The following is an 11,757-nucleotide window of genomic DNA, read 5'->3' on the forward strand; positions in this document are numbered from 1 at the left end:
AATGTAAATTTGTACACATTACCTGCCTCCTTAAAACCCTCTGACAGCTTCCCATTACTCTTCGGGTAAAGACAAAACTCTGCTGTGGCCTGTGAGGTTTTGTGCCTGGGCCAGCCTGGCCCACTCTGCCAGCCCCATTTTGACCCATGCTATTTTCATTCTGGTCTCCGTTCAGGCTCTATACTAATCAGACTGCTTCCCACCTCCAGGCCTTTGCACATGCTGTTCTCTCTGTTTAGGCTGCTCATTCCTCTCTTCCTCACCTGGATGCTTCCCACTATCCTTCAGGTCTCAATCAGTTCCTCAGGAAAGCATTTTTTCTTTCCCAGATTAGGCCAGATATGCCCCACTATAAACTCATACCACCAAGTATCTCTCCTTTGTGGCATTTCTCAGAATTACAATCTTACATTCACCTATGTGTAATTATTTAATCCAGTTTATGGTAGGTTCCACAAGGGAAGCATGACATGAGTTCAATAAATTTGTTGAATGAATGAATGGCTCTTACATTTGTCCTCTCTGCTCCATCCCCTACATTCCTACTCTCATCAGGGTCCATGTCATTTTTGGCTCTTCTGTTGAACCAGCCCCCTGCTGGCCCCAGCCTCACCTCCTCCAAAGCCTGTGGAGCTATCTTCCCATAGCCCCACTTTTTAAAAAAAATATAATGTATTGTCAAATTGGTTACCATACAACACCCAGTGCTCATCCCAACAAGTGCCCTCCTCCATGCCCATCACCCCTTTCCCCCTCTCTCCCACCCCACATCCACCCTCAGATTGTTCTCAGTATTTAAGAGTCTCTTATGGTTTGCCTCCCTCCATCTCTGTAACTTTTTCCCCCCTTCCTCTCCCCATGGTCCTCTGTTAAGTTTCTCAAGATCCACATATGAGTGAAAACATATGGTATCTGTCCTTCTCTCATTGACTTATTTCACTTAGCATAATACCCTCCAGTTCCATCCACATTGCTGCAAGTGGCCAGATTTCATTCTTTCTCATTGCCAAGTAGTATTCCATTGTATATGTATAAACCACATCTTCTTTATCCATTCATCAGGTGATGGACATTTAAGCACTTTCCATGATTTGGCTATTGTTGAAAGTGCTACCATAGCCCCACTTTTAACAGAGCAGGCCATTCCTCTGCCTTAAATGAATACTACCACAGTAATATTTTTTTACTAGCAAAACCTTGGAAACCATCTAAGTGTTTAATAGAGGAATATTAAACACATATGGTACTTCCATGTAATGGGTATTAGTTAGCTATTCAATAATAAAGGAAAATTTTAATGATAAAGGAAAAGACTTATGATAAAATCTTACATTAAAAAAAAGGCAGAATGTTGAATTACATGTAATCTGGTCTCAATATGTAAAACACACTCTGAAAATCTCCTGTTATAAAATGCTCCAAAATGCTAACTGAGTTATCTCTGTCTGCATGGTAAAATTATGGGCAGCTTCTCTTTCAACCTCTTTCCCTCTGTTTTCCAGAGATGTTGATGTAGATTGGAGGCAGGGATGTGACAGAGACGGGCAGAGAATCTAGGCAGAGTGAGGTCACGGAAGAATTTAAGGAGGAGAGAGGCTCAAGAAAGAGTTTTTGATAGTGGAATATCGCCTTCTTCCTAGAGTTGTTATGGTTGGACTTAAATGAGATATGTGAAAGTGATTAGGTTTACAGGCTTTGGAGTCAGGCTGAATGGCTCAAACGTCAGTTTCAGAACTTACCACCTAAGTGACCTTGGTAACCTCCATTTCCATATCTGTTAAATAAGAATAAAAATCAAACATTAAGCTGTTGTTTGGATGAGAGGAGATCATGCACAGTGCCTGGCCCATGTAAGTACTAACTTTATGATGACCATTATTGTTGTTTTACCGTAGTTGTCAATGTTTTGGGAAATATCTTTGAACTTTGAATAATGGGATTCTTAATAGTCTTTAGCTTTTGAAAGAGTGTTCCCCAGTCCTTTGGGCAGAGCTTCTGCACTTGGACCTCTGGGATATTCATCTGCTCCCTTCCCCTCTCATCTGCAGTGATCCCCTCTGCCACCATGAGGAACATTTTCAAGAGGAACCAGGAGCCCATTGTGGCTCCTGCCACCACCGCCGCCACAATATCAACCGGGCTCTTAGACAACTCTACCGAGAGTGGGGGCGCTGGAGAGAGTAAGGAGGACATGTTTGCTAAGCTGAAGGAGAAATTCTTCAATGAAATCCAGAAGATCCCCTGTGAGTGTCCCAGGTGGCTGAGAGGGTGGGGCAAGGCCAGGGTTAGTGCAAAGCCTTATGGGTAGGGCAGAGCTGAGGAGGACCACTGGGGGTGTGATTGGCTGAATGTTTGGATTCCAGGATGGATTATTTGGGGAGCCTCTTCAGGAATGGGTGGGGGGAGAGGTGGTGGTACGTGGCACTAATAAAGGGAACAAGGAGGCTTATGTGGCCCTGGTCAGCTAAGGGGGAAAAAGTTCTTACAACTTAGAAAACTGTCGAAAGATGAAACCAAAAGAAGATGAAAAATTATGAAACAGAAGCCATTATTGAAGTTTTCCAGTCATACTTTGAAACTACCTTAGTTTGGAAGACAGAAAATACGTCCCCCCACCCCCTGCTTTCTGAGTTCTTGGCAAAGACTGTATAGGAGTCACCAGACATTAAGGGGAGCAGCCCCAAGGTGCCAGGGTGGCCCAGTCGGTTAAGTGTCCGACTTGGGCTCAGGTCATGATGCCACGGTTCGTGTGTTCGAGCCCTGTGTCTGGCTCTGTGCTGACAGCTAGAGCCTGGAGCCTGCTTCAGATTCTGTATCTCCTTCTCTCTCTGCCCTTCCCCCGCTCTCTCTCTCTCTCTCTCTCTCTCAGAAATAAATAAAACATTATGAGAGACTCTTGAATGCTGAGAACAAACTGAGAGCTGATGGGGGTGAGGGAGAGGGGTAGAGGAGTGATGGGCATGGAGGAGGGTAGTTGTTGGGATGAGCACTGGGTATTATATGGAAACCAACTTGACAATAAAACTATTTAAGAAAAAAATAAAAATAACTTTTAAACACCAGCATCATTAAAAAATTTTGATCATGTCACATTTCAAATATCTGCATTTCCTTATATCCTTAGCTTGGCAAGATTAGATATTTTAAATTTTAATATAAAAATTCCAGTGACTTGTTCTAGGAATTTAAAAAATATATTATTTTCAGATGTTTGAATTATAAAATACCCTGTTTCAAGAATGGTTGCAAACTATGGTTATTGTTTTGTTACATTGTGATTACAGAAACAGCTAATCTGATGGGACAAATAAAGGGAAGGTCATCAGTATTTATATTATTAATAACAGTGATCACAACAATAACAACAGACATCTGTTATTTATCAAATGGTTAATACTGAGATGCACGTTGCTAGTTCGTTTGGGTTGGTAACATCATTCCCATTCTGTGGCTCAGGACAAGAGCACATGGTTAACAGTATATGGACTAGAACCAAGAACTGTTTTCTCCCCACAAAATGAACGTTCCTTGTTGAGATAATTTTATTTTATTATTTAAAAAATTTTTTAAATGTCTTATTTCTGAAAGAAGAAGAGAGAGAACATGAGCAGGGAAGGGTCAGAGAGAGAGGGAGATACAGAATCCGAAACGGGCTCCAGGCTCTGAGCTGGCTGTCAGCACAGAGCCCGATGCGGGGCTCAAACCCACGAACCCTGAGATCATGACCTGAGCCAAAGTTGGACGCATCACCGACTGAGCCACCCAGGTGCCCCGAGCTAATTTTAAAACAAAGAGCATGCTTTTAATTACTCCTTTGAAAGAAAGATGGATGTTACTTATATTAACCAGTTAGTTCTTTGGGCACCGTGACTATCTTAGACTTTTATTGTTAGGCTCTGATTTGACTATGCTTTCCAGACTTCTCTATTTTTTGTTTGGCTGTGCAATAACTTACAGTGATTAGGCTTTTTATGATTTCAGCAAATTTTCTCATAATGACTGTATCATATAGCAATGGGTGTTTTCTGATGCTGCTCAACAAATCATGCCAAAACCTAGCAGCTTCAAACAACCATTTATCATCTCCCACATTTTCTGAGGGTCTGGAATCCACAGGGAGCTTAGCTGGATGGGTCTAGTTTAGGGTCTCATGAATTGTGCCTGTGAAGCTGTCAGGTCCATGTGCAAGGTGGCTCCCTCACATGTGGTCGGCAGGAGGCCTTGGCCCCTCGCCACGTGGCCCTCTCTGTAAGGCTGCTTGAGTGTCCTTCTGACATGGCAGCTAGTGTCCCTCCAAATGGGTGTTTCAAGAAAGAGCAGGAGGAATCTGAAATGCCTTTTATGGTCTAGCCTCGGAAGTCATACGCTGTTGTTTCCATCTCATTTCATTTGTTAACAGTGACTCATTAAGACCAGTGGGAATTCCAGGTAGGGGATTAGGCTCCACCTATTGAAGGTACTGTCAGAGCATTTGTGGACATATTTTAGATCACCACAGTGGTTTTTTGGTAGATTTCTTTTTAACCTGTGAAAAAATATCACTTGTGAATAGTAGTTTTTATTCCAGCTATGCTAATATACACTATGTTAATATCGCACAGGATAGATCCTGGACCAGGAACTTGTTTTATCACTGAATGCCGAATAAATGTATATGGTTTTTTAAAAAAATTTTTTAAAAGGGGGGAGGAGCAGCCTCACCAGTGGGAGACAGTGCTTCAGGACCATGGAGAGCAGCCCAGGGCCCCTGCCCAAGTATTTGAGCTCGGCAATTTAGGTCCTTTAAGAAGCTGGCCTTTTTGGTTGGGTCAGCCCTCTTTAGTATGGGCATAAGGAATGGGCCAAAGGGGCTCTTCCTACACCTGGGTCAGATAAGGACCATCGCATTCTTTCCAATATAAGCCAGTTTTCCGTAGATCAAATGAGTCAAAACTCAAGAATGCCAAACTGACATTCTTCCTTGTTATACACTCAACTGCTGTCAGTTAGCAGGCTGTATCCATAAGGACACTAGGGTCAGGAGAGAGCAAGTATTTAATGAAAAGGCATGCAAAGTATAGGCAGCTTGCATGTAAATCACTCATGAGTGTGTGGTTAAAAATATGGAGTGTGGGCATTGGGGTACATAGTCTGCCCCCGTTTTTACTGATGCTTTGGGATCAGGGGCTATAAGGCAGAGCACTGCTGACTTCTGGGGTCCTCTCTGTGGGCAGTACCACCCTGGGCACTGATCGCTATTGCTGTGGTCGCTGGCCTCCTGCTCCTCACCTGCTGCTTCTGTATCTGTAAGAAGTGCTGCTGTAAGAAGAAGAAGAACAAGAAGGAGAAGGGCAAGGGCATGAAGAATGCCATGAATATGAAGGACATGAAAGGGGGTCAGGTAGGACAAGGCGGGGGTGGGGGACTGAGAGGGGCCCAGCCCAGGCATTCTAGGTGGTGAAAGGTGAAGCAAAGGCTTCTGGTATCTATATCCCAACCAGCTCCTCTTCTTAGAACTCCACATGACCTTCCCTATTGGCTACATCTCTAGTAAAATGTTGTCTATCCATCCCATAGTGGGAGTGGGGGACTTATTCATGTGTGATCATGGACTCATCCTTGAAAAGATGGAGGGAGAGAATAATATATTGACCCCCAAAGAGGCTATTGAGACAAAATGTTGGAAAGAGAGACCCCCCCCCAACCCGCCAGGTAGCCACCATTGGAGTGACCCTGTGTTTTCCTGCCAGAAGAGACTAAAGGACAAAATCTCACTGGAGGCACCAGTGGGGCCTCGAATGAGATATAAGAATAGTCCTGGGCCCCAAGACCAGGGCCAAGTCGAATCCGTCTGTAGTCACGTAATAATTTGGTTTATTTACCCCTGTTGTGTGGGGGTTGGTTGGCCTGGAAAGGTTCTTTGATAAACCCAGTGTTTCCTTTTACGTTTACAAAGGCCCCTGTGTGCTTCTCTTTTGCCCACATTTGTTCTGAAAGTGACTATAAGTCTCTTGCTCAAGAAATCGATATGGAGGATGGAAGGAAGGGCGTGATCTCAAGAAGTCAGCTAGAGATTAAGATGGCCTTTGAGTGCTTGTGTGTGCATGTGTGCAAGTGTGCATGAGGGTGTGTGTGTGCCTGAAAGAAGCCTGCAAGTGCGAAGTCAGGGAGGGGGGAGCTCCAAGAACTATCTGGGTGTAGCCCCACCTGGTCTCACCAGGTGGCTGTGACTTCAGGGGCTGGTCTGAGCTGTAGGATGTTCTCTTACATCACTTTCTTCCTTCTCTTCTTACTTCTGTGGACTCACCCTGCTCCTGAATGCCTGGACTGCACTCCTGGTAAGTCTTACCCAGGATGGGTGGGGCCTGAGCTGGGGAAGTTTTGAGAGGAGCTAACAAGGGAAGCACCCCTCCCCTGCTTCAAGAAGCTCTAGAGCATTGGCACAGCGCCTAGCTTCGTAGCACTGTGTCTTGCAGGGAGAGAGGCACACCTAAGCCAGAACTGGGTCTTCCAGACGTGGTCTGGGGTTCTGAGGGGCTGTGTGGGGGCTTTGAGAAGCTGTGCAGAGTGAAGCCCCCTGGACAGTGCCACATTCCTTCCCGTTGCCCCACACCCAGCTCTGGGTCAGGGTCTACACAGATAGGCTGGCTTCCTGATGCCCTTGCACCAGGCTGGGAGGCTCCGTTCTCTCTTAACTCACCCCTCCTTTATTCCAGCCTCCACAGGACGATGACGATGCAGAGACAGGCCTGACTGAGGGAGAAGGTGAAGGAGAGGAGGAGAAAGAGCCAGAGAATCTGGGAAAACTGCAGTTTTCCCTGGACTATGATTTCCAGGCCAACCAGGTGTGAGGGCCGGGCTTGGGGGCAAAGTGGGGGTGGGGAGATGGGACAGAGGGCTGGGATTCAGGTGGGAGGGAGATAGAAACAACTTCACACTCCCACACCCCTCACCCCCATCCCAGCCCATAGGCATTGCTCCTTTCCATGGAGTGAGATGGGCTGGAAACCGCAGGCATGTACCCCTGAACATTGACTCTGCCTTGGCCACCAGCCTGCTCTACAGAAGGTTCCCTGGCCCAGAATGGCCCTGCCGTGAACCTGCCCACCAACCTTGGGCAAATCAGTTGCCTGCTCAGCTTCTGCTTCTCCTGATGTCATCCAAATTCCTGGAGGTGGAGCTGGAGACCAGTCTTGCTTTCCAGCACCTGCCTGTTCCCACCTCCCCAGCCACCCACCTCTGGGGAGGGGTTGGTGGGTGCTGGGTCTGGGGCCAGGAGCAGTCCTGAGACTCAGGGCCCTCTCTCGCTCTCTCCACAGCTTACTGTCGGTGTTCTGCAGGCTGCTGAATTGCCTGCCCTGGACATGGGAGGCACCTCAGACCCATATGTCAAAGTCTTCCTTCTTCCAGACAAAAAGAAGAAATATGAGACCAAAGTCCATCGGAAGACATTGAACCCTGCCTTCAATGAAACCTTCACCTTCAAGGTGATGCGGTCTGGAAGGATAATGCCAGTTCCCTCCCTGATCCAAATTCTGTTGGAGTTCTGCACACCTTTCCTTGGTTCTTAGTGGTAGATAAGGCCCCTGAATGGGCTCAGTCCAATGGCGGTCCAGTGGCGAGCTGGACCGTGGGCTTATGTGTGAGGTCACTGCTCAGCTTCCTGTAGAACTGGGACACACACCTCCCCCCAAACTCTCTGCTCCCACAGAGCCTGAGGTCTTTCCTGTCTCTACAGACCCACCAGGAGTCCTGCAGGTAGTGGGAACAGAGCTCTGACCAATTGACCTGCCCGCAGCAGCCCCTGGAGGTGCATGAGTGGCTTTGAACCCTCTCTGATCCTGCTTGTGCCCTTCAGGTACCATACCAGGAGCTAGGAGGCAAAACCCTGGTGATGGCCATCTATGACTTTGACCGCTTCTCCAAACATGACATCATTGGTGAGGTGAAGGTGCCTATGAACACCGTGGACCTTGGCCAGCCCATCGAGGAGTGGAGAGACTTGCAGGGTGGGGAGAAGGAAGAGGTGAGAGCAGAGACCGGGTGGAAGATGAATGTGGCTGCCCATCTGGGCTACCACCCATTGACATGACAGGGAGAGGGTAGGCTTTAGAGTTGGGTGAGCTGGGTTAGGACGCCAGCTCCACGCCCCCACCCGTGTGACCCTGGGCACGTCACTTAATCTCTTTAGATCTGGATCATCTCCTGTAGTGTTTTTGCAGATGAGAATTACTTATCTCTGTAATGCACCTGGCACCCAGTCGGCATCTGGCATCCAGTAGGTGTTCAAGTAAAGGAGAACACCATTATTATTTTTACTCCCAAGATTCTGCTGTCACTTAGGGCCACTGATTTATGACTTTGTGCCTCAGTTTACCCACAAGGAAAGCCCACGTTTATTTTAAAAGATTCTCAACATGGAGGTTTGTCCTCCTAACAACTGCTATGGCTTCAAGCACTTACCCAACACTTACTGAGCACCTACTGTGTGCCAAATATTCCATTTTAGCCACTGCTCCTTCCAAGCATCGGTCATGTGTCTTGGCCAAGCCCCTGCTGTGTGCCCAGTGCAGTACCAGGTGGTGATGGAGGGGACGGGAAGAGACACTGAAGACACCCTTCCTTACCTGGGGCTCATGCTGTGTGAAGCCGGGCTGGTACACCCGAGCCGGGCTATTGGCCTGAGTGACCTGGTCTCTGAGAAGCTGGCTCTGCCATGATGTTGGCAGAGCTCTTAGAAACCAGGGGTCCAGCAGGTTTCATCCTGCCCCCAGTGCTAAATTGTGGGACTTTGTGGGACTGTCACTGGTTACGAAGAACCCTTGGCTTATCTACATGAAGGTGTTGCAGTTACAGTAATATAAGAAAAGGGACACTGTGCTTTGAAGACCACGGCTCACTCAGCAAGTGGAATGGTTGGCAGGAGCTGTCTCAAGGGTGGGGTAATCAGGGAGGAAGGCATCTGAGATGCTCAGTTTCCCAGTGTCCTTGGACGTGAACCCTTGGGTACCATGCCCACACCCCAGTTCCCTTTCCACCTCTCCAGGCCTGGGGTGGGAGCTCACCCATACCCCGCATCTGTCCAGATCCACCCAGACATCACTCACACACCCCTGCCCACAGCCTGTGCTCTGCTCCCCTCATTCCTACGACTGTGGCTCCTGCAGCGTCGCTCTCAGGGGCTTTGCTGAACTGCAGCAGGAGGCCCCAAGACCTTCTCAAACATCACAGATGTGGGGACTGGGGACTGAGAGGGCTGGGGATACCCCACTGCCTTGCTAGTTTTGACAAAATGGGGGTCCGCCGTGCTAGAGGCAGTGGGATGGCTAAGATGACCCTGGGTCCTGCTCTCCCCCCAACCCTCCCGACAGCCAGAGAAGCTGGGCGACATCTGCACCTCCCTGCGCTACGTGCCCACAGCTGGGAAACTCACTGTCTGTATCCTGGAGGCCAAGAACCTGAAGAAGATGGACGTAGGTGGCCTTTCAGGTACACGCAGAACTCCTGGCTGCCGTTAGGTGGCACCAGCGAGCCGGTCACTGGCCTGAGTCCTCTGTTCACATAGCCATTGTAAGAGCACTTTCCAGCCCTGGGATACACAGAATATCTCTGAGCAGCTGTGGGTCTGAGTGCAGGACTGTGGGGCCAGAGATGTTTGGCTTTCCCTCCTTTCCCCCTGAGTCTCCTGCCCCCACTCTGAGCTCTGGGCAGTACTGGCCAGGAAAGGATCAGAGAAACTTATGTAGGAAAGCTTGCCTCTCTGTTGCATACCACAGTCTGGGGACACTTCTCAGGGAGGGGCTCTGCTGGCCCTACCCTGTAAGGGGACTTGGGGGTGGGGAGCACACGCAGCGGGGCCAGCCCACAGCACGGGGTTCTGGTGGGACAGCACAGCACGCACTTTCCTGAGAATCAGGCCTGTGTGTGGGCTTCAACTGGTGGGTCTGGCCGCCAGCCCCAGCTCTATCACAGATCCGCTGTGTGGCTGGGGGCACATCAGTTCTCTTCTGTGGGCCTCGGTTTCTCATCTGCGAGGTCAGGAGGATTGGGTTGAATCGGGGATGTGGTGCCTTTAGCACTCCTCTGTCCCCTGCCTCGGACAGACATCACCAAGCAACGCCCTCACTCTTTCTAGAAAAGGTTTTACTTAGTCTCAGGAATGTGCCCAATGTAATGCTCCAGGCATTACACCAGGCCACAACTGATCAGCCCGAGGTTGTCCTTGAAGTGAAACCTTTTCGCCACCCCTGAACTGGACACTTACTCTGCTTCTTTTAGACTTAGCACCCTATGCCTTAGGGCTTGCTGGGCACCTGGCCTTGGTGGGGTGGGTGCTCTGGGCAGACAAGTACGTTCAGTGGGAGGATGGGACGCTAAGGGCACCTCTCGGGGGCTGGGATTCTCCCTGCACAGACCCCTACGTGAAGATCCACCTGATGCAGAATGGCAAGAGGCTCAAGAAGAAGAAGACAACGGTGAAGAAGAAGACCCTGAACCCCTACTTCAACGAGTCCTTCAGCTTTGAGATCCCCTTTGAGCAGATTCAGGTGCTCGGGTTTTCGGGCATGGGCGCACAGCGCTGGGGGTCCAGAGAACTCCCGCAAAGACCTCGAGCCACCTCGCTCGTTTGGGTGGAAAGGGCTCTGGCTCTCATGGTGCCTTCCCAGGGCCCCTTCCAGGGCTTCCCCCCCTTTTTTTTTTNTTTTAGCTATTGTGGAGAGTGCTGCTATGAACATTGACTTCCCCCTTTTCTGAGGAGATGAACATGAACCGCTCAAAACAACCCTACTTAACAGTCCTTTAGAACTGCGAGGTACATGGGTGTTCAGTGGGCCTGTGGGGCCGGAGCTGCCGGGGAGGTAGCAGTACAGCCTCCTCCACTTCCTGCTCCCCCTGGTGCAGCCACTTCTGCCCCGGCCAGCCTTCTCCCACTTATGCTGCTCCCTGGGTCGGCTCCCAGCGACCCCTCTGCCCCCTTCCTCTCTCCTCTTTCCCTCCACCCTTCCCTTCTCTACTGTCTCCTTCCTTCCTCCTACCAGCAGGCTCTGTAAGTGTTGGAGATGAGGTCTGGTGTTCGCCATGGTGGGCACGAGTGGGCACGAGTGAGATCTGAATGTGGCAGGGCCGGACACCCACCGAGCCGTCTAGGCTGAGAGCCAGGGGCTTCTAGAGTGCTGGACTCTCTTGGAGTCTTGGTGCCTCCCTCTTTGGAATGAGCTGCCCCCTCCTCCCTTGCTCTCCCTCCCTGCCCCTCTCCCTCGCTGCCCTCAGGGCTGGGCAGCAAAGGTGCCAAGGGAATCACAGCTGTAATGTTAGACCAAGAGGAGTCCTTGTGGAAAACTTAAGATAGACGTGAAGTGCACTGGCCAGGAGTTTCAAATCTGACATGCCCGAAGCCAGTATAATGGCTTTTCTAAGCTAATGATCTTCCATAGCCCTTGCCCGTACCCCTCCCGTACCCCAAACCTGCTTTGTCTGCATTCCCTTTTCAAGTGAGAAACCCGGACATCATCTTAGACCCCCTGCCCTTTTTCCTTTCGCATTTATCCAACATACTTGGCTGGGCGTTCCCTAAGCGCCTTCTAGGAACTTGCTAGGTGCCAGAGAAACAAATGTGCAGAAGACACAGCCCCTGCTCTCAAGGGCCTCACAGTTGGGAGGGGGAGCGGGGACAGGCTATCGAGACACAGGGAGATGAGGGCTTCAAAGTGTGTAAACACAGAGGACAGGTGAGGCTTCCCAGAACAGGCTTGGTCCTAAAGGATGAACTTGAGTAGC

At 49.5% G+C, this 11,757-nt stretch overlaps 1 protein-coding gene across 1 annotated transcript in view; it reads left to right on the forward strand.

Annotated features, from left to right (window-relative positions):
* The first annotated feature begins 2,065 nt into the window (after positions 1–2,065).
* Positions 2,066–11,757, forward strand: part of SYT2 (synaptotagmin 2) — an 11,234-nt gene continuing 1,542 nt past the window's right edge. The window contains exons 1-7 of the mRNA XM_077772071.1: positions 2,066–2,243; positions 5,214–5,380; positions 6,705–6,824; positions 7,299–7,466; positions 7,838–8,005; positions 9,351–9,468; positions 10,393–10,526. Coding sequence (XP_077628197.1) covers positions 2,066–2,243; positions 5,214–5,380; positions 6,705–6,824; positions 7,299–7,466; positions 7,838–8,005; positions 9,351–9,468; positions 10,393–10,526 — 1,053 coding nt within the window. The remainder of the gene's footprint in view (positions 2,244–5,213; positions 5,381–6,704; positions 6,825–7,298; positions 7,467–7,837; positions 8,006–9,350; positions 9,469–10,392; positions 10,527–11,757) is intronic.

The sequence above is a fragment of the Crocuta crocuta genome, unplaced genomic scaffold (genome assembly GCF_008692635.1).
Source record: "Crocuta crocuta isolate KB4526 unplaced genomic scaffold, BGI_CrCroc_1.0 scaffold318, whole genome shotgun sequence".
Lineage (NCBI taxonomy): Eukaryota > Metazoa > Chordata > Mammalia > Carnivora > Hyaenidae > Crocuta > Crocuta crocuta.